The sequence below is a fragment of the Misgurnus anguillicaudatus genome, chromosome 17 (assembly GCF_027580225.2).
Source record: "Misgurnus anguillicaudatus chromosome 17, ASM2758022v2, whole genome shotgun sequence".
Classification (NCBI taxonomy): Eukaryota; Metazoa; Chordata; class Actinopteri; order Cypriniformes; family Cobitidae; genus Misgurnus; species Misgurnus anguillicaudatus.
In genome coordinates, this window is record NC_073353.2 from 31,063,670 (window position 1) to 31,091,176 (window position 27,507).

Sequence of the window (27,507 nt, forward strand, 5' to 3'; positions counted from 1 at the left end):
TATATAAAGTATGAAACAATAACACGCAATAAGTATTTCATTAGCAATTCACGATCTGGAAATTAGGTGGCGCTGCATGGTACATATTTGTTTAATGACGTTTATTGCACATGTACACGTAGCGTTTTCATTGATATCAGCAGGATTGTTAGTTAGACAGCTGTTAGTCGACTTTTACATGTTTACTGGCTTACTGTATAATAAATAACGGCAAAATAACGTAAGATTAAATAGTTTAAAGTGTATGTATCGTTTATTCAATCAACCAACCGGAAATTGTTATCGTTTATATAAATCACTGTTTAATTTAAAGACGATATAAAAGACCAAAGTTATATAAATAATTTGACAAATTAATTTTAACTGGTTTTAACAAATAGTTTCACAAAACTGCAATATGAATGCCTTGTACTCATAAAGAGTAGATTAGAGAAAGAAGGATTTCTGAACCATCTTGCTGCTGCCTGACAGAAGTTTACACAACACTCGCACGCGCGAGCCTCGCGTTCACGCTTCACCTGCGGTCGTATCCGGGAGCCCGACACCACCTCAGGTATGTGTTTGTCTTTTAAATATGAAACTTACAGTTTTTTACAACATAAAAGTATACTGTCTTATAATAATTGTAATAATTTTGTTGGTTTAAAATTGCACAGACTGTTAAAATGAACCGTTGCAGTGTAAACACGAGTCAGAACTTACTTGATTACGGTTAGCGTCGAAAGGTTTTATTTAGCGCCATGTCCTTTACTTTAAAGTATTTAAATGTTTGCTAAAGGTAGATATTAGTAACTCACAGTAAATATACCATGCTGTCACTTATTAAACAGACTGCTTTGGTCGAGTCATTCAGACTCAACAATGTATCAAATCGCGACGCAGCCTACTAACGCTAAGTTACTTAGAAATTGTGATATGCTCTAAAATCTTAAACCTATAGGTTAATCTCTAACTTATAGAAAACCATTCTTTTCATTCAGATCTAATTACAATCTTGCCCAGGAGGAGGAGGTATGTGTCCACAGGTCCGAGAAATATTTCATGAAGATGCTCAGGTAATTTGCAATCTGCCTTATCATTACAAATAATGTAATTACATCATCTGAATGGTCATAGGCACAGTAATGGTGACTAGATTTGAGTTACACTGGTTTGTGTAGGGTTCTCAGAGTAATGCTCAACCTTGGTGGAAGGTGCAGCTTTTTGTCTGGGAACCAGTACTGTTTGGCACCTGGGATGGCGTTTTTACTACCTGTATGATCAACATTTTTGGAGTTGTACTCTTTCTGCGCACTGGCTGGCTTGTGGTGAGTTATGGCAGATTTATAGTTTAAACATAGGTCCCTGATTTCATTAATATGCAACATTTTTAAGGTTTTAATGTTGGGCATCAAATAATAGGGTGACTGTTTATCTTCAGGGTAACACAGGTGTGTTGCTGGGCATGCTTCTGGTATCACTGGTTGTATTGGTTGCCGTGGTTACAGTGATGTCAGGAATAGGGGTGTGTGAGTGTTGCAGCACAGGCAACGGTGGAGTTTACTCCATGATCTCCACTGTTCTTGGAGGGAGGGTCGGAGGAACTGTGGGTCTTTTGTATGTATTTGGACAGGTGAGCAGGACTTGACTGCATTGATGATCAGTTATGGGTCAAAACATAGTACTGGTCTAGGCTTGTTGGTAATGTGGGCAGTTAATTAGTATGGCAGACATAGTAGGCTACTATCTTCAAGTCAAACCTTTTTTATTTTAAAGAATTGTCATTAATTGTTTGTTTACTGTCAAAATGAGAATAAAATGATCAAGGGTGATTTTCACGAAATTCAGATTTAGGTGTCCACCAACAGAATTTTTGAAAAGCCCTTGAAGCCAATTTTTTTGCGCATATAAGATTATTTCTTATGAACTTACATATAGTTATTTTTAGAGGATTAAAAAAATATTTCCTATAGAATTATTTAAATTTTTTATTTGATCATTACCGCAACATGATATTACATTAAATATATGCATTTACAAACGCATGTTTCGGTAATGAGAACTAAAAAGTTGTCTAGGTACTATGACAAACAAAATTTAAACTTTTATCTGGAGAGAAAAAATAAGAACTGCTTACCCGGTAGCCATCTTGAGTGTCACAGTCAATTATGTCCCTTCCAACATTATTTTTTAAATGTTAGTTCCTTGAGGGCTTAAACAATGATTGATAATTGTTGCGGAGGATGAGAAAATTGGTCTTGGACACATTTATATTCCTTATTATTGTCACTACATTTACAAATGATCACCAAATACCACATGTTTCTTACTGTAAATGTTTATAGTATAAGATTTTTTATTATAAATATTTCCATGTTAAAGAACCTAAATCTAGTCATGGACACGTTGCGGTGATGAAAATTTCCCCCTTAAATATGGAAAAAACAAAAAAATTGGTTTGTATGATGTCATTTGAAATCATGTGCAAAATAGTACATGAAGAGATGTTTATAACTGTATGATTATTATTTTGATAGCATTTACTTTTATTATCAAAATGTTTCATGACACCTCGCAAATCTAATTTCGTGAGAATCACCAGTATCTAATTTGTTGATAACATGGACAAATGATGGCTGAATTTGGTACTCTTTTCAAAGGAACATACTGTTGTTTACACAGCGGTGGTGCAGTTACCATCATAAATCGGTGATAATATCTCCTTGGTTCCTCTCCTAATGTAATGTACTGTATGATGATATAATTGCAGTTATTTTTTAAAGGAAATATTGCAACTAAAAGGCAGCCATGTGATTTTGGACCAGTATTGTGTTTTGACCCATGGTGTTTATTTGCATACTTGTTTCCTTAAGAAGTTTATTCCTGTTATATGTATTTTAACTCTTTATTCTGTTTACAGTGTGTTGCGGGAGCGCTGTATGTCACAGGTTTCGCAGAGTCCATTGCGCAGGTGCTTGGTTTGCAGAGCGTGTGGGCAGTGAGAGGGATTTCTGTGGCTGTTCTGTTGGGCCTGCTTGGGATTAACCTGGCCGGGGTGAAATGGATCATACGTCTTCAGCTGGTTCTGCTTGCCATATTAGCTCTGTCCACTTTGGATTTTGTAATTGGGACATTTAGTCATCTAGATCCAGGTGAGTTTTCATCTGTATGTCCACTTTGACATGTAAATGCTGCGTCCAAAATCGCATACTGTGACAGTAGGTACTGAATTAGATCACCATTTAAACAGTAGGTACTATATAGAATGGATAGGGATAGTATGAATGAATTTGGAAATACTACATTTGCCATGTTGATACATCACATGGCATACGTCATCAAGACAACAAGTTAGTCATTAACTGGATTGATATTAAACAAGCGCAATTTAAACACAAGGGACAGCTGTTTAATATAAGGATTTTTATTTGAATAAAACAACACCCCTCCATCTTCTTCTTCATTGGATAACTCCTCATCTGAGGGCTCACGGGATAGCAGAGTGTCCATCGAATGAACACTTCGGGATTTTGGCGGAAGCAGTAGATCATCTTGGTACTTTTCGCCTACAGTTTTTCTAATACTATGAATTCGAACATACTACTTGCCTACTGCTTTTTGCCTACTATATAGTATGGAAGTAGGCGGTTTCGGATGTAGCCAAAGTCTTTGGCTAAACCAATACTACAGGCCCCAGATGATTCCTTATAGGGAATAAGAAAATAAATTATTAATGTGTGAGATAATCTGTTTGCCAACACATGGATTTGTAAAAATTCATTAAAATTGGATATTTAAAACAGACGTGTGACTGTACCACAAGCCACAAGTTACTTTTTGAGGAAGTACTTCAGAGAATCATGCCCTGGAGTCACAGTTCTTGCTAAACAGTGCTTGTCTGCCTTATATTGACATTTCTTTCTTAACACGTTTCCTGGCAAACCTGCTGAACGAGGATATTCAAGTCTAAGTCAATTTATCTTTAATTCAATTTGTATGTGCTAAAGGGTTTCTTCAAACAATCGACATTTCTTTGAATAGTTCTCTTTTCTGATTAAATGACGTAATTTTTGTTTGTGGTTCAAGTAACTTGATTGTGACTATATATATATAATGCTATTCAAATACTGATGGTACATATTGCTTATTGTGTTTTCATCTGTTAGTTTTTACTCATTTAAACTCTGTACTTTGTTGTTCAAAGTAAAATCATACAGAGGTTTCTTTTTTTTATATCAGTGCAGCAAGTTTACACACACTTACAACAAGTGTCCAGTAGGTGTCAGGGTAACACAAATCGGGGAGACATTCCAATTAGTGCCATAAATTGTGTTGAAAAACCTAATTGATTACGCCATTTATTTTGTGCTTATGGTAATTCGCATTTATTACATTTTAGTTTCCATAAAAACACTAGACTCAAAAAATTAAACAAAAAGTTTTGTATACCAGTTTCAGGTCAGAAGATAAGCTGGAAGAAAGTTAGTAAGACCTTTAATAGGTCCCATCATTCAGGCAGGCCCGGGTACATAATGAAATGACAGGGGGCAGGTGAAGTTTTTATGGGGGCTTAACTTTAAAAAAAAAAAAACACAGAGATTACTTTGTTTTGGCAGATATTTGAACGCAGTGTTCCCTTAAACACAATATTTGCACAAGAATATTGCACAGCTAACCAAACAGACAAAGCTAATACATTTGCATTTTAATTTGGAAAAAATCATAGTTGTAATAATATCTTACCTTTTTTTTAGAAGAGCTGTAATCTTTTTGATTTGGCATTGAATTTCTGAACACGCTAAACTTGCTAAACTAATAGCATAAGCATATCATAAGTCATAGCGCAGATAATGGCATGGATAAATGCTGGATAAAACCCCGTCCATACTAGGGCTGGGTATCGATTAAGATGTTCCAGATCGATTCGATTCCGATTCTCGGATCAATTTTTATACTCGATTCTCGATTCAACTCAATGAATTTAGATTTAATACAAATACTATATTTATAAAAAAGAACAGTAAACATAAGTTTACAAGTGGGTAATTAATACAAATAAATAATAGCCACAAACCTGTGTATTAAACTCTTTTATTTTAGGTACACTAGGTACATTAAAACAGAACCCATCTCTAATTTTTAAATGCCATACAATTATGTTAAATCAGTGGCGTAGCATCTGGGCATGCAGCATGTGCAAATGGGCCCGGGGCAATAAGGGGCCCAGCCCTGGGCCCGCCCCAGCTTTTAATTAATTTTTTTTTCAATTTAATTTTTATTTGTGGCAGCAATAAATATATTTTGTATCCATATCATGTGTAGTATCATGTATATTTTGTATGCATATCATGTGTAGTGATGTCTTATTTCTCAGTAACGTCTAATTTCTCCGTCATTTCTTGTTTGCGTAGACTACTACATCATAATTTTTTGTACATGACGCATCGCCGCGCAAAAAAAGAAGAAAAAAAAACACATTGTGAGAGGTTACTATAGCAGCTATCTACATGAACATTAAGGATGGACAAATATAAACATAAAAGTGGGGCCTCAAAGAGAAAAGAGAAGGCGGAGAAGTTTGTCACGAGTCAAAAACTACCCAAAACATTTTGTTTTTCTTTATTTAAATCTACCCTTTAAAGTAAAAAAGTAAAGTAAAACTATTTGACTACCTTATTAAAAGTATATGTTGTTAACAGACCTGCACGCCACAGTTAACAGTGCCAACGGGCAAGGTTTTAGTGCGATTATTCATCTATACTTGCCAGTCGGAGACGCATAGCCCTGTTGCATATAAATTAAATAGAAATGCTATAAATACCAAAAATAAACTGAGGGGGCACAAATCACATGAGAGGGCAGTGCCCCCTCGTGGCGCCATGTCTCCTTCCAGGGTCACTTGCTAATAAAAATTACAATAGCAAAACAAGTGCATATAGAAATTGAAGAAGCAGAAAGGTCAAAGCATTTGTTGTTGCAGTTACTGTCCCTGAGAGCATTTGTTTTCCCTTTATGAATTCATAACAAGCTGTGATCCCATACATATTGCAGATTAAAATATCGTAAAAGAGGTATAAGGTTTAGGGGTACATATGTAAGTATAGCAAAGCAACCAATAATATTACAAGAGTTTTTTTTTTATGAGAATAAGAAGGCTCATTTGCAATGGGATCAAAGAAAGCAAGCATGCCGGCACTCTTATTTTGTTTTTTGGGTTTTCTTTGTGGCTGCCCACTTCAGACGAGGTCAGTTTGTACTTTCACACTGGGTTTACAGGAAATCCATCCCAACTCTTCCTGTTCTCCTGATTACTGGCTTCCTGTACAAAGAAGAGACAAGATGCCGTCCTCTCTTTTTGCAAAGAAAGCTAGACAGGTCAGATGTTATGAATTGAATATAGGACTTTAGGCTACCCCTAAATTGCTACTGCTGCTATCATCTTCCTCTGATTATCAGGTTTAGGAAGTGGACCCAGGCAGCAGTGTGTTCTGGCAGGAGAAAAGGCGGTTCTGGTTCCTCCAGGTTGTTCCAATTAAACCTTGTTGTTGTGGTATGATCTCACTTTTGTCATGCCTCCAGGGACTCGCAGTTTAGGCCGGGCGCCACATGGGTGGGTTACCTGCCAGTGGCAGGAAAAGGAGCTGTTGTGCAGATGTGTTTACACTTTGATAACGCTGTTAATCACGTAGTCTAGGGAAGGTGGTCACCGCAAGGAAACTGTCATAACTGTGACTGCACACTTTCTATGGGTTGATCTCAACACATCCACTCAGATCAACTCATGACATTATAAATGCTGAAAAGGTCATATCTTGGTTGTAAAATCATTTTCAAAAGAGGATATGCTTGAGGCTTTACATGTTATGTAAACTGTACCATAGGGCACTTGTTGGCTCCTAACCAGAGGAGGCTAAAATAGGAGTGGAGTGACGAACTTATAATACGGGTACCTACTTTAGTTCTTTGCTAAATCATTTGGAAATGTTATTGCTGGAAATGCTTTAAGCACAACCCTCTAGTGTGTTCATACTTTTGCAAGTGCTAGATTAAAAATTGAGAGCACCTCCTAGTTTTTGGTCCCTTTCCCGTGCCTGTTACCACACAAAAGAGGAGCTCTGAGCTTTCTGCGAGGTTAAATACTGCTTTAGACTTTTAATTTTCTGTTTTTGTTTCAAATTCTGTGTATGGTTGTGCAAGTTTAGGATTTAAGAATGTTCTGCTTTTCAGCTTGCAAGTTGAAATTGTGTTGATCGGCTCTATATCAAAGATAGATGGATGGATGGATATATATAGATAGATAAATAGATAGATAGATAGATAGATAGATAGATAGATAGATAGATAGATAGATAGATAGATAGATATAAATAGGTGTAGATATAGGTAGACATAGATGGGTGGATATAGATAGATATAAGGTGTTTCTCAATGTCAAGGATACTTCCTTGGCAGGACAGGTCTTTCCAAGTCACTTCCTTCAGAGGCTAGGCGAAGCTTCTCTTTAGCATTTGGGTCAGTAAAAAGGTTTGCTCTCTGAGTCGGCGCTGCACACATAGGATTGTGGGTGATTTGAGAGAGCGAAGAGCGCAAGGATACACATATGCATTCCTTTCCTGTATATGGGATATTTTTCAAACGAAGGACTCAGTCCTTGGTTGAAATTCCGAGGATCCTCGACATTGGAACAGTCGATGACGTAGCATCCTCGAAATTCTGGCTTCCGAAGATCCTTCCTTGACATTGAGAAACACCTATTGATAGATAGCTATAGATAGGCATAGATACAGACAGACAGATAGATAGATAGATGGATGGATGGACGGACGGATAGATGGATGGATAGATGGATGGATAGATGGATAGACGGATAGATGGATAGATATAGATAGACATAGATAAATGGATGGATGGACGGACGGACGGACAGACAGATAGACAGATGGATGGACGAACGGACGGACAGATAGACGGATGGATGGATGGACGGATAGATAGACGGATAGATAGATGGATAGATATAGATAGACATAGATAGATAGACATAAATAGATAGATAGACAGATAGAAAGATGGATAGACAGACGGATTGATGGATAGATAGACAGATTGATGGATAGATAGATGGATAGACAGATAGATAGATAGAAAGATAGATATAGATAGACAAAAATAGATAGATAGAAAGATAGATAAAGATAGACAAAAATAGATAGATAGATAGATAGATAGATAGATAGATAGATAGATAGATAGATAGATAGATAGGCATAGATATAGATAGGCATAGATATAGATAGGCATAGATATAGATAGGCATAGATATAGATAAACATAGATACAGATAGACGGATAGATAGATGGATAGATATAGATAGATAGATAATTAGATAGATAGATATAGATAGGCATAGATATAGATAGGCATAGATATAGATAGGCATAGATATAGATAGGCATAGATATAGATAGGCATAGATACAGATAGACGGATAGATAGATGGATAGATAGATAGATAGATAGATAGATAGATAGATAGATAGATAGATGGATAGATAGATAGATATAGATAGGCATAGATATAGATAGGCATAGATACAGATAGACGGATAGATAGATAGATAGATAGATAGATAGATAGACAGACAGACAGACAGACAGACAGACAGACAGACAGACAGACAGACAGACAGACAGACAAGACAGACAGACAGACAAGACAAATAGACAGACAAGACAAATAGACAGACAAGACAGATAGACAGACAAGACAGACAGACAGACAAAATAGATAGACAGACAAAATAGATAGATAGATATAGATAGCTAGATGGATGGATGGATGGATAGATGAATAGATATAGATAAACATAGATAGATAGACAGACATAAATAGATAGATAGATAGATGGATGGATGGACAGACCGATAGATGATAGATAGACGGATATAGATGGATGGATGGATGGATGGATGGATGGATGGATAGATGGATGGATAGATGGATGGATAGATGGATAGATAGATAGATAGATAGATAGATAGATAGATAGATAGATAGATAAAAATAGATGAGAAATGTAAATGTCTGCAACCTAGAACTGAATTATTTGACTTTCTATCCTTCTCAGTGTACTTGTTTTTGACTCAAAATCCAATTTATGAAGGTGTGATGTACACACTTTTGTACGCTCTAAAAAAATCCTGTGTTATTTTCAACCCAGCATTCGGTCAAAAAGAGAAGAGCCCACCTGTTGGGTTAAATTAACCTAGAAGAGTTTTCTATTTGACCAACAATGGGTTAAAACCACCCCAACATTTTGGGTTGAAACAACCCAACATAAGTTAAATTACAACCCAAGGGGCTGGCTCGTTCTTTTTTGACCCAACGCTGGGTTAAAAATAACCCAGCATTTTTTTACAGTGTAGGTTGCCTTTTATCTTTTGGGTTGATAGTATGCTGTGTTCCTCAGCTCTCAACTTACAGTAAATACGAAAGCCACTCTATTTAAACCCATTGGATTGGACAGGAAACTGACATGCGCTCATAGATTTGGGTTAAGGGTGTTGACCGGACTCACCCACATTTTTGGCCTGAGACAAAAGAGCAGGCAGGAAGCAGATTCGAACTCCTTACTAGCAATGTCCACATCATCACTTCCTCTTGCAAATAGTCAGATCAGAAGAACTTCCACTATAAATATCCAACTGCAGTCAAAATGCTTGAAAAGATGGCTGGGTGGGCCGCAGATTCGCATTTGCTGCGATTTGCTGTCTTAATACAGCCTGTCAATGTGCAGATATATGCCATATTGCGATACATTGTCTTCTGTTTTGCCTGAATGAACGTCTACTTGAACTTTCCTTCTGATCTCTTTCTTGTTCTTTTTCTAACTCTCCCTTTTTAGCTAAGAACTGTGACTTGGAAGTGTAGGAACAGGCAGGGCTTCTGAAAGGGTGGTGACTTCCTTTCGGATAAACATGTCATTAATCCAAGAGAACACATTCTTTCCCATCACAAGATAACCAAGAGGGAAATGGATCATGCTTATGCATAGCCAGGTCCTGTATGGGGTCAGAATTGTTTCGTATTTCTGAATAAATATACTATGATCCACAAATAAATATAGAGAGTTTCATAAATATTTTTTAAATCCACAAATGCACAATAAGTGAACCATAAATATATGTTAGACATTTCATAAAAAGGAAGGAAATTCACAAATAAATAAAATGGGATTTGCAAATGATTTTTTTTTATAAATATATATTTTTATTTTGTTTGTATGTGAGTGGCTTCCTGCGCATTTGTGGATCGCTTTCTGTGCGTTTGTGGGTCGCTGCGCACATTTGTGGATCGCGTTCTGTGCATTTGTGAATTGCTGCACTCATTTGTGGATCGCGTTCTGTGCATTTGTGGATTTGAAACATTTCTCACGTCAAGACGTGCACAAGAATCCACAAATAGGGGGACTCCGCCCACCGTCTACTACAGCCAATCAGACAACAAGCACACTGTGCTGGCCAGTCCTGGCAGGATTTCCCTCCAACCAATCACATTTTGTTTTACTGTTAGGTCGGGAACACAGTTGAATTTCATCAGGCAATCTTTTGTATGCTGCATACATCATCATTTTAGAAAATTAACTATTATAAAGTTGACTATTATTCTTAGTTAGTCGTTAATTGTTGTAAAATGCTTATGATTTGCGGATGTAATGCTCAGTTAACTTAAATTAACCAGACGTGATGACTTATGCAGCCTGCATATGCAACCTCCGGAGGCTGCAGCCTTCCGATTGAGGAACGGGCACTGTTGACAGTTGTCAATAATTCTTTACTAGGGATTCTCTTAATACACTTTGTGGTAAGGTATGTCAAGGTTAATATTTGTCAAATTAATTTGATTAAAACCGGTTTTTAGCAGTAGTTTACTTCACACGTGGCATTTTGGTTCCTTCTGTTGCCGTGTTGGTTTGTTTCCTGGCTAATAGTAACTAAGTTTAGCATTTTGTAAATTCTGTTAATATAGCATATAGCCTTTCTTGAAATAATTCGGCTACAATCTTAAAGACGTCTTGGTTTCAATTTTGCTAATCCCTTATGTAATATCAAACTCCTGTTCTCAGGTAATTTTAATCCTTTTAAGGTTCCATTTTAATGTGAGGTGGAAATTGGAAAGGCTTGTATAGTTTGGTCTGTTCCTGATTATTTATATTATTTGACTAAATTATCAATAGTTGAAGAACAAAATACTGTTTTATTAGATTATAATCTATAGTTCGGAATAATACTATATAACCCATTATATTTACTATTAATTTAGTAATTTCCCTGGTTTTTGAAGCAATGCAACTTTGTAAAAAAAACACTATATAAATAAATCTGGCTTGGCTTAACTTAAAATTAAATGTACACCCCATTTAGAAATTACATATGTGTGTGTGTGTGTTTGTTTACATTTAATATTTAATTTACTTAATATATTGTGTTCTATATAAATATGTACTACTTATTTCAGCACACTCTAACAAATGTCTGCATCTAAGCTTACACAAAGAATGAGCTTATTTATTCCTTCAAATTATTGATTCATAAATAAATGAGTTCATTACACATTTCATTCATTCACTCCTGTCTACTGCAATTGCTGATTGAGAAACATGGCATTGACCTTCAGGCCTTGTTCATTAACACAGTATGACAAAAAAATTCAATATCCTCTTGAACTTGAAATATGAACACAAATGCATCCTTTACTTCAGAGAATTCCCCGCTCAGGACCTTCCAGAGGGCATTTTGTTGATCATCTGTAACACCTGGTCAAGTAAAGATGCAAGTCGTAAAACATATAAAAATCACATGAAATGATATGTAGCGTCTGTCATATCCCTTTTAGGCAAACATCTACATCAGCTGAATGCACCCCCACTCCTAAAAAACACACAATAAAAAACAAATAACATACCAGTTGTTTGATTGCATACTTGTGTAAAAATCCATCTTACGTCTATGAATTTTACTGTTAATGACAGTAAGAGCATAAGCTTGTTCAGAGCATAAAAGGGAAAATAAAAACAACACTGTAAGACTATCTAACAGCTTTGACATATTAAACCTTCTTAACATTAAGATGTAGACACCACAGGAATTTCTTGTTCATTTAAGATACCATAATGCATAATGTGTAATTAAATGATCAGTTCTGTAGTAGGAGACGAGGTAAAACACATTGTTTTGTCATGTCATAATTAAATGTACCACGTTAGATACAAACTATCTGTAAGCAAATGTCACTACATAACTATGATGGTAGCGAAGACTACTCTGAAGTGTAGGGGGCTAGTTACGAATGAATATAGCAGTGTACCAGGGTGTCTGTCAGAACACAATATAGAGCGTTGAACCAACTTGAGCTGTTTATTAGGCACACAAGAGAACATACATCAGATAGGAGAGAGCCAGCATTCAGTATTTATGAGGTAGCACACACCGCACAGAACTCTGAATGAGAGGCACAACTTGGATAGCAGAGCAGTCGTTGATGAAGGTAATGGTGAATATTGGTAGTAGTCCTTTAATGAAGCTCTGCACAGGATGAGGGTATGCTCCTTTAAGAGAGATAGGCCAGAGCTGTATTTATGAGCTTGGTTGCATGGCATGTGAAGGGAGATGCATGAGTGCCTGGCTATATTTGAGAGCTTAGCCAGATCATAGGCAGGTGGAGATGTGGTTTCCTGCAACAGATTACAACAGGATTCCCAAAGTAACACTAATGCTAATAAACATAACGTTACATTGACAAATTAGCTACAGCTTCTCCCCTCATACGTTATCAAAATAAAATACACAGACGTGTCTCAAATGACAAATTTTACACCATTAGCAGTGTTTACACAACGTATGTAATATAACTGACATTATTACAGGATAAACAGATTGATGAACAGCAAAAGAAAGTGATTTATATAACGTTACAGCCTAGTAGATTCACAGTTTAGCTAATAACATGTTAGCGCTATTAATAACGGAAATTTTAACAACAAAAAAACATGCAAATCTAACTGTACTTACTCTAATGACGCACATGAACACACCGCGTAACAATCTTGTGCTATTGTCTCCACAACAACACGATTCATGCCTCACACAGCGAGACACTTGTACAAAACTAGCGCTTTTCCGCCATTGCTTTGAGTGAGCGATACTCGCTGTCATAATAAAAGTCCTCCTCCGTCTGGGTCTTTTGCACAATGTTTCTAGAAAAGACTCTATGATTGGTTGAAGGGAGATCGTGCCACGATTGGTCAGCACAGTGTGCTTGTTGTCTGATTGGCTGGAGTAGACGGTGGGCGGAGTCCACCTATTTGTGGATTCTTGTGCACGTCTTGACGTTAGAAATGTTTCAAATCCACAAATGCACAGAACGCGATCCACAAATGAGTGCAGCAATTCACAAATGCACAGAAAGCGATCCACAAATGTGTGCAGCGATTCACAAATGCACAGAAAGCAATCCACAAATGCGCAGGAAGCCATTCACATACAAATAAAATACAAATATATATTTATAAAAAAAATTCATTTGCAAATCCCATTTTATTTATTTGTGAATTTCCTTCCTTTTTATGAAATGTCTAACATATATTTATGGTTCGCTTATTGTGCATTTGTGGATTTAAAAAATATTTATGAAACTCTCTATATTTATTTGTGGATCATAGTATATTTATTCAGAAATACGAAACAATTCTGACCCCATAGGTCCTGTAGATCTCTCTCTGGATGAGTGCCTTGTCTTTGAATAGGTGAGATCCTTCCCAGCCCATCCACATTTTCTTTTTGGCATGCTTTATTGTAAACTTCTGCATGCTATCTCTGGGGATCAAGGAAATTTTTAACTACTGCAACTAAACCATATGCCCTATCCCAAATTCCTTTTAAACAATGTAATTGTTATCAGGCACTCAGACTAGTGCACTTTATGTTGTGTTATGCTCCTGTCTAACACTGCCTGTTAAAGTCATGGTTTTCCTGCAATGGAATTGCTGCCAAGCTCCAAAAAAGAAAACCGCACCACAATAGTATCATATAAGCTATCGTCTAAGATTAGGAGCTTCAAGTTTGATTTCAAATTGATTTCAATTTGGACGTGTTCTTACTAATACTTATTAATTTTGATATAGTGTTCTTTACATTATGTATGGTGATTTTACGTAGAAAACCATAAATCACAGAAAAAAGCAGAATTACAAACATTATACTGCATGATACAAAATAAATATGAGAAATAAATCCACCTAAATATACCATCAGTGTTATCCAAATGTTAACAAATTGCCACCCAGAGTAAAAATACCACTCTCTGCCGAAAGTATGGTAAAATTGTGATATCTGTTTGTGTAAATATTCTGCGGCGCCTGTTCTTGGCTTGTTTTGTTTGCCTGTGAACACACCCAGAGCTTAAGCCTGCATTCCCTTCACATGTCCACACCATAGAAATATTGAACTTGGCATGTATTCCCAAGAAATAGGCCGGTCCTGGGTTCGCACGCATCTTGGCGGGGCGTCTGTACCCCCGGGTTGTTACATAAGGGGCGGTGGCGATCGGTCAATGCATGACTATTGAGTCCAAACCAAGTCTGTAGTATTTCACGCCAGAGATTGAAGTATTACCTCTGACATTCAGTACCCTAGAGATCCCACTTTGATTTGGGTGGGAGGGGGTTATTGTATGATTGTGTGAGGGATCAATATTGCATGTCAGGGAAAGCATTACTGTATGCGATCACGGGCAAAGAAATGTTTCCTTGCGAATATCTGCAACACATGAAATGTTTAGACAGATCTGTCTGATTTCTGCTTATTTTTTTAAGAACGAGGCCGGGTTTAATTTAAAGACAAGTTAGACATTGTACGTAATGTCTGTTTTACATATACTTTAAGACTATGACACATTCAGTCTGATTGTTATCAGATTCTCAGTGCAGGTTTTCCACATAAAGCACTCGGTAATGGTTCAAGCTTGCTGACATTGTAATAAACAAATATCTTTCCTAACATTGTTTTGGACTGATTCTGTTTATTGCAGAGCATGGATTTGTTGGCTATTCGGAGGAACTGCTGCGTAAGAACACGCTGCCAGACTACACGACTGGCGAGACTTTCTTTACTGTGTTTGGGGTTTTCTTTCCTGCAGCAACAGGTCAGCCTGCACACAAAACCTTGGATAACAAACAATACTAATACAAGAATACATTTGTTGCCATTAGTGAAAAGTGAAAGCTCATGATGTTACTTGACTATTTAAGCAGCCTCAAATAGTTTTAGTTCTACTTTAGAAGCTGTGGTTTGTCTTGGATGCAGCCTCCCAGAAATCTTTCCCCTGTTAGAAAAACACACGTCATCGCTCACACATTTCTGTTGTATAATAATAATATTTCATTCTCCTGTCCACTTACAAAACCAGGCTTATTACCAGGCTTTGCTTAATGGAAAAGATTGAAACATTGATTAGAGCCTTGTATTTGGAGTGTTCATTTAACTCCTTAAACTCTGCAGACCTACCAGCGGGTCCAAAACTTAAAAATATGTTTTTTTGGAAAATAAGAAAATTTTTATCCACACTATTCCTGACGTAAATGCGGGCGACGCCATCTTGAGCTCAGATGGGTAAGACTTCCGGTGAGCCACTACAGCTAATAGTAGTCCTATTGCGAGGGATACGAGTCTGCCATTTTGACTGGCATTTTAATGCTTATTATGAAATCCAGGAAAACCGGCAGTTAGGGGTTGCCATAATAGATGATACAAACGCAAAACAGTTGTTTTAACTATAATACACGCACAAGAACTGAATGTTTATGTGGTGCACGTGCATCTATTATCCACACATCCATCCAGTAAAACTTTTTCATAGAAACTGACAGTGAACAATAAATACAATAATTATTCAAAAACAACATATTATGCTGATAAAAATATGCTGATTTATGTATTCTGCTACTATATATTATTACAAAATGAGATTACAGTACATAATATATAGCCTACGACATTAACTGCTTATTAGTTAATGTTTATTCGTGATGTGTTTACGCATACTGTTACTTTTGTTATGTTTTATTTTTTAAGCAAATAATTTTATAAGCTCATGTCTTATTTACTGTATAATATTTTCATAAAATGAAAACAATACTGAAAACATGTAATAGTAGTTTAATATGCTTCTTATGGTTTGTTTGAATAACATACATTGTGTTGAATGAGAAGCAAGTTACTGCTGCTGTCGGATCGCGTGAAGCTTGATGTGTAGCCATAAAAACTCGATAAGTCGATTAAAAATTGCCGTTTAAAAAAACTCACACCAGGGACAGTTGTGACATTTTAAACCATCAACTGAAAAGGTTAGAAACAATAAGTCTCTATATATTCCATGTATTAAACACTCGAGTCGACTGACTGTCCCACTGATACGGTATGTCTCTGTGCTTTTATATTTGCCCATTGAAGACCCTTCACCCCCGAGGAACAACATGAAACGATTGAATATATCTTGATGTATCAGGACACTTCTTAATTTCATCCTCACACTGGTTCATACATGAAACTATGACCGTAATCATCATGGAAATCGCCGGCTCTGGTTCAGTGACAGTACGCGCCGGAAGTCGCACCCATAATTCGCGCAAAGCGTCATGGGGCGTAGGAATAGTGTGGATAAATTAACTTTAAACAGATAGATGACTCTTATAAATTCAGTCATGCCCAATTCTACTAAAAAGAATAACTGTGTGTTCACAAAAGACGCGGAAGAGGCGGCAAGGGGCAAGTGCATGTTAAGTCAATGTAAAGACGCGAATAGGCATCCTGCCGGGCGGACGTGCAAATTGAGCGTTGTCGCTGGAAATGTGCAAGTTAAAAAATGTGAACTTTTGGCGGATAATCGCACCACTTTAACCAATCAGGAGCTTGCTCTAGTAGTGATGTGATTACAGGAAGCTAGCAGAGTCGCAGAAGCCCCTCCCATGATGCGAATTTCCTCGTGAATGTATCGAATGACTAGAATTTCACGTGTGACGCGAATGAAGCAAGTAAACTCAAAATGTTCAATGTCAAACTACGTGCGAATAGTGCGTTTTTGCCGCCTCCTCCGCATCTGGTGTGAATGCACAGTAAGGGATAGTTCAACCAAAAATGAAATTATGTTAAAAGTAATATTAAAGACGGGAATACACAGCAAATTTAGCAGAGTTAAAATTACGGTGTTAATGGAAATATAAAGAGTTCAGAGTTAATTTAACACTGGATTGAGTTAAAACTATTTTATTTAACTCTATAAAAATTAAGAGTTGGTGTCAAAACAGAGTGTTACCACTTTTTAAAATAATCAACTCCTACAGTGTTTTGTTAGTGGAGTTTGTTAACTCCTAGGGTGTTAAATACAGAAGACCTCCCACTTTTTACAGCACACACTGAACCGTGTTTTTGGATGATGCAGTTCAGGCAGAAGGTCATCTCTTTCACTGTAAATGGTAAGTAAATGTTCAATAAATACAATTTTGATCAATAACATTTGAGAGTTTTTAGGTGTTATGTTTTATATTGCTGTTAGTATGAAGTTTAACATTAAGAGTGATGTGTTATTGTCATTATATGAATGCTGCAGTTGAGTTTAGGTCTTAGTCTCAGATGGAGCAATTCATACTCATAATGTTTTGGGGAGTTTTTTGTTGTTTTTTGCTTTATATGCTGTTTTAGTTTAAAAAAAAATTTTAAATCCATTAATGTGTGCAGGAGATTCACTTTGGGGACTTTGGAGGAGCACAGAAATTGGCCTACATGAAAATTTCTTAAGATGAAGAGCAATTTTATAACAAAGTGAGTATTTTGTGCAAAACATAAATGTATAACTATTTTCAAAGTATTTTGTAATGTGTTCTGTATGTAAATTCTGTAATGCATTCTGTAAATATTAGTTTCTGCAATGTTATACTTAAATATTGTTTTTTAATAATACATTTTCCCCTTTAAATTTTGTTTTATTAACAGAAACGTTCAATATCCAGTCTGAAGGTCTGACTGAGGATCATATCACCTCCTTACAGCTACTGGTTCATCATATTCTGCTGTTATTATGTGAAGACCAACATGGATTTTGGATTAAAATGAAGTCAAACTTGTTTGTATGAACTGAAGTATCCCATAAACTGTATTTATAAATATCTGTACTATTGTTATACATTGTGCTTTTAGTTGTCTCGGATATTAATATGTTAATTTAATGAACACTTAAATGCATGATACATTGAGGACAATTTTTCTGTCATAAATAAATGTTGATCAGATGACATTTAAAAAAATCCTTAACAGTTTTATAATGATAATGATCGATTATACTGCTGTATTGTTACATTAAAAAAAACTGTTTAAAAATAAAGTTTTTTGTCCCAAAAGTACCGTAATATGTTTCTGTCTTTACATTTACCATATTAACACCATAGTATAAAAAATAACACTACATTGGAGTTAACAAATTACACCGAGGGAGTTCATTTTTAACAAATAAAAATATTTAACACTGATTAGTGTCAATTTATAGTTAGATTTTTAACTCTGTATAGTGTCAATTGCTAACACTTTAAAAGAGTCAATGTGCCAACACTTTCAAAAGTGTTAAAATAACTCTATTGGGAGTGGACCCCATGAGACACTTTTAAAGTGTTGAAATTAACTCTTATAGAGTTATTGTGAGGTTCCAGATTTTGCTGTGTAGGCATCCTGCCGCGCCGGGATGTGAGAATTGAGCGTTGTCACGGGAAAGCTCAAGTTGAAAAATTTAAACTTTGGCGAATAATCGCGCCACGTTAACCAATCAGGAGCTTGCTCTAGTAGTGACATGATTACAGGAAGCGAGCAGAGTCGCAAAAGCTCCTCCCATGACGCGAATTTCTGTGTTAATGTATCTAATGACTAGAATAAAGCGAGTAAACTCAAAATGTTCAAGCGTCCAACTATGCGCGAATAGCACGTTTTTGCCGGCTCTACCGCGTCTTATGTGAACGCACAGTAAGGGATAGTTCACCCAAAAATGAAATTATGGCTTTCAAGCTGTTTGTAATCTTTATAAATTTATTTTTTCTGCTGAACACAAAGGAAGATATTTTGAGCAATGTTTGTAACCAAACAGTTTTGGAGCACTATTGACTTCCATTGTATTTTTGTCTTACTATGGAAGTCTATATGGTGCTACAAAACAATGATTACAAACATTCCTCAAAATACCTTTTGTGTTTAGCAGAACAAAGATAGTATACAGTTTTGAAACAACTTGAAAGGGATAGTTTTATTTTTGGGTGAACTATCCCTTTAAGATCCCTTTTAGCTCTGAGATGTTATTATAAATCTGCTTTTCGGGTTTTAAATGGACCCTTGTTTCAAGCTATGTTTGCACAGTAACCCTTTCTTTGTGTGTAGGTGTGATGGCAGGATTCAACATGAGCTCAGATCTCCAGAGACCTGAACACAACATCCCAGTGGGAACTCTTGCTGCGGTTTGTATCTCGTATGTATCTGTCAGTCCAGACCTAAAATAAACATTATTTTTTATGTGTAACTTCAACCTCTATTGTGTTGACTCTACACATACTTTATGGTTGGCTCCAAAATTAAAATAGAAGGAAATTAAAATCTGCCTGAGTAAATAAAACAGTTACTTTATTTGATCTCAGATTTAATGTTATGTCGTCAAACAGTTCTCGTTGCATTATTTTCTATAAATAAAATAAATTAAACCCTGATTCTTGCATGGGAATCCACAGGTGGTTCCTGTATCTCATCTTTGTGTTCTTGCTAGGAGCCATTTGCACCAGAGAAGCACTACGCTATGATTTCTTAATAGCCGAAAAGGTAATCTGATGTTATTCCAGCCTTCAAAGGATACATGGGTTTTCCCCGTATTAAAATTCACAAGGCTTTCTTTGATTTGAGACAATATCAGTTATCTACACATAAAATGTTACATTAGCATGTATTGTCATGGTAATGTAATTTCGTGTCTGCACAAATCTCAAAGGGCCTTTTGAAGTCATTGTCAATGCTACAGATAGCCTAAGCACAGATTTTAACCCATGGTTGGGTAAAATATGGACATTTTCTAGGTTATTTAACACAATTGTTGGGTTTGAAACAGCTTGGTTTTTTAGTGTAGGCTATATTGCAATGGCGAGAAGTGAACACTGTGCTGGACATCTTATGCATGTGTAGCCTTTACTCCTAAATGTTGGCCGTGAGAGTTACCAGATATGTTATCAATTTTGCATTTTGCAACAGTCCAAAAATTGGTGTTTTGTACATGTAACCATCATTTATGTAATTATTTGTAATTCCCCACTCTCACGCAGTGTTTGATCGTGGCTCAGGTTACGTTTCTATGTTTTACGTTTGATTAACATTCAACACATATTAAGATTTTCGTCTGACCAAGCGGAACAGAGCTGGGTGGAGTCCTCTATACTCTTTTCCCTTCTGTGTTTGTTTTGTCCCCAGGTCTCCTTGGTTGGCTTCCTGTTTTTGCTGGGCCTTTACATCTCCTCCCTGGCCTCCTGTATGGGCGGCCTGTACGGAGCACCCAGGATCCTTCAATGTATCGCCCAGGAGAGAGTCATCCCAGCTCTCTGGTTTCTTGAGAAAGGGGTTGGTATATTTGTGCGTTTGTTTTCAAACACTAGTAATATATGTGCTCAACAATAAGGAGGCCATATGCCATTATTTTCCAGCAAGCGTTGGTGTATAAATTCATAGCTTATTTCATTTGTAATTTCTAGTAAAAGCCTTACGAATTTTTAGCATAGATAATTTCTGCTAAATTTTTTTTTTCATCATAATAATTAATCATAAGCCCTATTCGGACGGGATTAGTTTTACAGGGGGACGTCTGAGAAAATCGTGCTTCTCAGAGGTCCTCTGTGTTTTTAATCCCATCCGAATCAGCCATGTCTGAAAATGCGCCTCTTTTCGTGTTTTGGCCGACTTGTTCTGCCGCAAGGTCTTACTAATGCGCGTATATTGTAGTTCCTGAGTCCCATTGATTCAGATATGGATGTTTTTCCATTCGGCGAAATAAAATAATTAAATGAGCTGAATATCAAACACTGTTAAGACTGGCCACTGTAATATCAGTATATGGTAAGGAACTCAATCTTATTTTATTCAACTCTGGAATGGTAATGTTAATTAATAAAGATAATAAATTGTTATTAATCATTATTTCTTTGTTTTGGTTCATTATAAGCAGCCAGTTATATAAAATACGTAGGCTACTTTAGTAGGATTTGTATAAGTTATTTTGATTTGTTAAAATTAAATTAATAAATGACATAATTTTACATTTTAAAGCAAAATTTCAAACATTTCAAACACGCGTATCCAGAGCATGTGATCTTGTGCAACGCCCAAACGCATGAAACAGACACTCCCATCTCTGGAATCGCTTGAGAATTTTAATCCCGTCCGAATCGGAACATAAAATCACAGATGTCGTGGGGGACACGTTGAAACTCAAATGTTGTTTGGAAAACGAATCCTGTCCGAATGGTGCTATAAAGTATAAATTTTCTTATGAAATGTGTTGCACAAAATACCATTTATATCTCTTTTAATATTATTCAGCCCTGGTGGTATTGTGCCACACAATGGCTTTATTCATAATGCCAATGTTCTGTAAATGTAAACTAACTGTATAGCATGAACATTCTTATAATGGGTACTTGGATAATGATAGATGATCACACGCGAAACAATGCGTTTTTCTGATGGATAAAAGTAAACATTCTTTTTCATGCCATTAAATGAATAGTTTACTTATTAATCTCAAAGAAGCTCAATGTTCCACAAAGGACAGGATTAGTTCCTAATTATAGTACACCCAAATGCACTCCAAAACACATGAACTGTAACAATTGTGGCTTTCAGTAAGCACAGCACACCCTTTCCCTCGCCTGAGCTCTGTCTGACCTCTCGCTACGGGCTACAAACTCGCCCGAGACATCTCACATTGAATCAAAGTTTGAGAACAAATGCAGGAAGCACAGAAAAGACCAACCCAGGTGGGTTTGGAGCTATGCCAGCCAGTAGCAGTAGTGCGGGCACTCCAGCTCAGCCTCGAGCTTGGAGAATAATGCTTGGGTGAAAGAGAGCACTTAAATGATGTTGTTTTTAGAATGCATTAACTGAAAGTTTATACTTATTTCATAACTATTACATAACTTGAAGTAACCAAACTAATGCGCCCATAATTAATCTTTTTAATTATGTGAACTAACTTGTTAGCAGAGTTCCCATGGGTCCTTGAAATCCTTAAAAGTTTGTGAATCCGGGGGGGAAAATTCAAGGCCCTGGGAAGTTTTTGAAAATATACATACATAGATACAGATCATTGAAAGTGCTTGAATCTATTATATGCAAGAAGTTTTCTGGAAAAAAATCCATATTATTTCCTGTGTAGTGTAGGATAAAAATCTAGACGTTTTAAGCACGTATGCTTAATTGTTCACTTTAAATGCTTATATCTTCTGTGTGCGACAGTTGATTCATACCAAAATGCTTTTTTGCATAGTTGAGTTTGACACGTGAAAACGTCTCGGGTTACGTATGTAACTGTTGTTCCCTAAGAAGGGAACGAAGCGCTGGGTCTCCCTTGCCATACTTCCTGCGTCCCTGTAATGCCGTCTTTGGCAATATTTCAGATAGCGATATACTTCCTGGCTCCCGCGTCACCCTGTCTTTGTCGTTAAGTTTCACCATGTGTTGAATTTGATATACACATTCAAACGCACTTACCCTTGAAGGCGTCCCCAAAGTGTCACCGCAGTGACGCAGCGCGAGTTCCCTCGAAAGGAAACTGTAACAATGTATCTTTAAAAGTAACATAATGTAATCTTGCTCTCACTTGAAATGTGTCCCCACATTTAGTCCTTAAATTTGAGGTTATTGGACCAGGAAAGTCCTTGAAAGGTCCTTGAATTTAAAGTTAACTAAGGTGTGGGAACCCTGTGCAAGCTAACTTCACGGGCAACATTTTGAAGCATAAGAAGCATGTTCCCTACAAAAAATAGCTAGGCCAAATTCTTAGGCAGAACTGAATTTATCGTCATGCTCTTTTGAAAGTGTGTGCTTTACAGAAAGAGTCATTACAGTATGTGTGTCATGCATTTAGCACACACCCAATTAGTCACTTACATTACGAGGTACGATAATTGCTTTATGTAGGCAGTAGACAAAAAGGCAACACTGAGAGCCATAGATCTCATCATCCCATTCCTTTTTTGATTAACAGCATGGGGCCAATAAGACCCCTGTGGCTGCCATCTGTCTGACCAGCTTGATCTCCATGGCCTTCATCTTTGTCGGCCAGGTCAATGTTCTGGCTCCCATCGTCACCATCAACTTCATGCTTACCTACAGCATAATTGACTATTGCTACTTCTGTGTGGTGAAGAGCTATGATCTTCAGGTCCAACAAAGAAGAACGCCGATCAAGAGGTCAAGCTCCAGGAAAACGCTTGTATCCAGCTCTCATCCCTCTTATGGTAGCAAGGGAGGCATCAGTGACCCCATGAACGGCTCACTACTGGAGTTTACCAAAGACATGAACCAGATATTTCCATTGCCCAGCACAGACAGTGTTGAAGAAAAGAGAGCATCTAATCCTGTCTCCAAAGCCAGAGGCAGGAAGTCAAAGATTCCAGCTAAAGAAACACTGATGAACAGTTTTGGGTTGGACTTAAACACCGATGCACAATCAGATAAAGGAAAAGATGATAGGGAGCCAGAACAAACTATTGGATTTGATGATGATACCAGCAGCCAAAGAGAACTTATGGTGTCTGACCTTACAAGTGAAGTCAAGAGGAAACAGGTTTTGCCTAATTTTGTCTCAGCTAAACTTGAACAGCTCCCAAGAGAGCATATAGACAGAAATTGTAAGTATTTGTAACATGATCCAATTTCTCAATATAGCGATTTAAATTTGTGTTTTAAAACAGCTTAATTCACAGGGTCAGGACCAAGCCTTGAAGGATCAGAAATCAGATCAATCCAAGGTTCAGTCTATGCAAGATTTTGTAACCACTGGGTTTCGTTAATTGGAGTAAGATTGGAACAACATCTATATCTAATCAGTTCATTACATTTACTGTATAAAGATTAAATGCATTATATTTCTTTCTTACTTCAGGCAGTGTGCTCTTTTATGATAATGTTTGTTATCCAGTGGATGTACGCTTTGATTAACATTACAGCAGCCCTGATCCTCTTTATCTACATTGGAACAACAAGCCCAGGTTTGCCACCAGGTAACTGTAACAAATCGAACTTGATTGAATATTTTTTTTATTTTCCACATATGGAAAAGTGTAAAGTTATAGCCCACCTATGTGCCTACACCAGTTATTGTCCTAAACTGGAACTATTGTACCTTTTGGAGTACCTTTCTTAGGTAAAGGTACAGTAAATAGCACAGCCAATTTCAGCCCTGAGCATTTTAACCAGTGACTGCTCATCCGAGGGGTGCTAATTCAAAATAAGTGGTTGGAGTGTCGTGTGTGTGGTTCCTTTTTAAAAAAATATGTCTTCTGTGTGTCGAGAGATCCTGTGTGCATCATGTGTTTTGTCAAAATAAGTACCTGCTGCACATGCGTCAAAACCCTTTATGAAAAAAGAGATGCTCACGTTCACAAAATACACGCAAGACACTCCCTTAACAGTAAACTCTTATTACGCATGAGATTATGCGAGTATCTGACAAACGCGAGCGTCTCTTTTATTATAAACCCTTTAGACGCATCTGCAGCAGGCACTTATTTTGACAAGACACATCATACACACAGGATCTCTCAACGTGCATAACGCATATTTTGAAAAAAGGAACCACACGCATGACGGGCTACATACATGTTGTGACGAACTTCACATCAGGCATCTCGAAAAAAGAAGTCACCGGCCGCCCGCCACTGATTTTTTCTTTTTTGACTCCATTGCTGAAATTTGGGTGATCATTGTAACCCTTAATGAAATTAACATCCGCATTACAGTATGTTTGTTTGTGTTACCTGATTCAGCATATTTATAACTCTATATGTGGCTTATAAGTAAGAGATAATGTATAGGCAGCCAGGTGTTATCGCAGAAATGAGTCTCGGCGGGTATCGCACTGAAGGGGCTTATTTTGTGATAACGACCGACTGCCTGTACATTATCTGCTTATTACACGGCTAGCTATCTCATAAGTAAAGTCAGGAAGATTTAATATCGCTATTTTATTGCCTCATTTTTAACAAGTTCAATTGATTTGAACAAAGTCAAGTTCATTTACTTCACCACAGGTACAGCAGCTCGCTTCAGCTTCTTCAGGTGGTTCAAGACCTCTCTGAGAAATTTGTGCAGGTACGGCTTGTTAGGAGATGTCCTCTTGCAAATTTGGCAAAGTAAAGCACTTTCAACCTGATTGCATTTTAGAAATTAACAAATAAAGAGGTCATAGCATGAACATCTGACTTTTTCTATGTTTAAGTGCTATAATTGGGTTCCCAGTGCTTCTATCAACCTAGAAAACGTGAAAAAGAAGAACCCAGTAACTTTGTTTTTTGCAAACGTGTGAAAAATTAGGTCGTTCAGATTTCACCTGTTTTGTTAGGTAGGTAGCAAGCCAGTTACAATAATACCGCCCCTTAGGGCGCACTCACACTATCCAAACCAAACCACGCTCAGGCGCGTTTGACCTGGTTTGTTTGACAAGTGTGATCGCTCTGTTACGCGCCCGGGCGCGGATTGGTTAATCGCGTCGCGGCCGGGTTGCAGAGGTGGGCCGGAGCGTGGTTCACTTAGGCTCAGGCGCGGAAGGCTGTTGTGTGGGCGCAATCGCGCCTGAGCGCGATTCAAAAGGTGAAGACATCAGTTGCGCGACCACTCACGTTCATCTGCTGCCGTAAAAACCTTTTGATGCGAGCAGCGGGGTTACGTGAATGTCCGAGCTGCGCACGTGACAGATCAACTAAGCAATACGATGACATGTGAGAGGGCTGTCAGTAATTGCGCACCAAGCGACTCCGAATAAAAAAACACAGACTTACCATTACGGTGGGTTCCAGTGTTAAGAGAGAGCTTTACTTACTGCTTTTTTTCAAAACAATCGCATCTTAATGACAAAAGCGCGCCCGGACTCGGATCGATAAAAAGTACAGTGTGAGTGCGTGCACCTGGGGGAGTAGGGAGGGGTGACAATCGCGCTGGGGCATGGTTTGGTTTGGATAATGCGAGTGCACCCTTAATCTGTACTATCCAACCACGGCACTGCCATTTAGTGCAGAGAGAAAGAGAGCAAAAAGAATTGACAGCACAATTGTGTTTCAATTGCAACAAACCACGATCATTGCGATAAGTGTTTGCATTTCATCTGCATTTTAAAGTACACACCCAAAAACTACCCATTTTTGCTCTGGCAAAATGGGAATTTTAACATGTTATAATAAATTATCTGTGGGGTATTTTAAGCTAAAACTTCACATAAGCACTCTTGGGACACCAAAGACTTATTTTACATCTTAAAAAAATCTCATAATATGACCCCTTTAACATGTTATCAAAGTGCAGTGTACATAATGTGATTCTAATTACTGCATGTAGATACAAAAAAAACCTTACCAAAGATCGCTCTCTATTTTTAGGCAAGAAGGGGCCCTTCAGGATCAGATTGTGGTGACACCGTCTTTGTCAGCTGTTGGCATGGAGACCAAGCAGCTGACAGAGGAAAATGCAGATTTTGCACTTCGTGATCGTTACCATCACTCCTCTTTTATCACCACTACGGACACCATGGTCCATCCTCAGTCAAACTGAGCATCTTACAATGGTGTCCGGCTTGACGTTCAAGGACATGTTGTTGATAAAGTTATGCCTGAATAGTTGATGTGCAGCACTTTTGAGACATTTCTGAGGTTGTAGTAGAAGCATGGGACAGAACATTTTGAAGAGTACTACTGTTTATCTAAACCAGGGAATGTGCAATCAGAGTCATGCAATGTGTCGTGGTCTCCTACTGGATGTTAAAGCCTCTAATGTTTAAGGATATTCACAAACAGTGCTTGTATGAAGGCTAATATTTGTATATCAGATTGTATCAAAGAAGTAAATGTTGTCTTTTATTTTTGCTTGATCTCTAAATTGAGTGACACCTATGAACAGTAACTTAAGGATTTTTTTACACACCCCACATTTTACTATGCAGCCTCTCCCAAAACAAATTTTGTATAGATAGATCTAACTTTATTGTCATTGCATAGTACAGTTATACAGCAACAAAATTTCGTTTAGCATTTACCAGAAGTGTATATGGTAGGACTGTGCAAATTGGCAAGTGCAATTAAATATGAAAAAGATATGTGTAGATTTGTACAATTAATAAATAGCAGAAAATAGTAGATCCATGCTTTAAAATAATACCCCAAAACTTTTCAAAGTCCAGCTGTATGGTT

At 37.2% G+C, this 27,507-nt stretch overlaps 1 protein-coding gene and 2 long non-coding RNA genes across 9 annotated transcripts; 2 read left to right on the top strand and 1 right to left on the bottom strand.

The window, feature by feature from the left end:
* Nucleotides 1–119: 119 nt before the first annotated feature.
* On the top strand, nucleotides 120–27,177 carry slc12a8 (solute carrier family 12 member 8). Of its 5 annotated transcripts, none has more exons than XM_073855350.1 (15): nucleotides 130–242; nucleotides 426–553; nucleotides 981–1,055; nucleotides 1,161–1,307; nucleotides 1,421–1,612; nucleotides 2,900–3,131; nucleotides 15,069–15,182; nucleotides 19,454–19,541; nucleotides 19,798–19,885; nucleotides 20,525–20,671; nucleotides 23,313–23,958; nucleotides 24,034–24,125; nucleotides 24,213–24,330; nucleotides 25,360–25,420; nucleotides 26,701–27,177. In XM_073855350.1, the coding sequence occupies exons 3-15, from the start codon at nucleotides 1,014–1,016 to the stop codon at nucleotides 26,870–26,872; spliced, it is 2,139 nt and encodes a 712-aa protein (XP_073711451.1). In that variant the 5' UTR covers nucleotides 130–242; nucleotides 426–553; nucleotides 981–1,013; the 3' UTR covers nucleotides 26,873–27,177. The 5 variants fall into 5 exon arrangements, with proteins under 5 accessions (XP_073711453.1, XP_073711452.1, XP_073711454.1 ...); XM_073855349.1 differs by having other exon boundaries at nucleotides 132–242; nucleotides 421–553; XM_073855352.1 differs by having other exon boundaries at nucleotides 120–553; nucleotides 25,360–25,461.
* LOC129441859 (uncharacterized) lies at nucleotides 11,531–13,737 on the bottom strand. 3 transcript variants are annotated; one of them, XR_012358389.1, is made up of 3 exons: nucleotides 13,052–13,737; nucleotides 12,471–12,714; nucleotides 11,531–11,796 (listed from the first exon to the last, which is right to left on the bottom strand). It is a non-coding gene; the product is annotated as an uncharacterized lncRNA (long non-coding RNA). The 3 variants fall into 3 exon arrangements; XR_012358387.1 differs by having other exon boundaries at nucleotides 11,532–11,911; XR_012358388.1 differs by lacking the exon at nucleotides 11,531–11,796 and having other exon boundaries at nucleotides 12,384–12,714.
* LOC129450134 (uncharacterized) lies at nucleotides 17,208–18,753 on the top strand. Its single transcript, XR_012358390.1, has 3 exons — nucleotides 17,208–17,511; nucleotides 17,774–17,857; nucleotides 18,029–18,753. It is a non-coding gene; the product is annotated as an uncharacterized lncRNA (long non-coding RNA).
* Nucleotides 27,178–27,507: the final 330 nt, after the last annotated feature.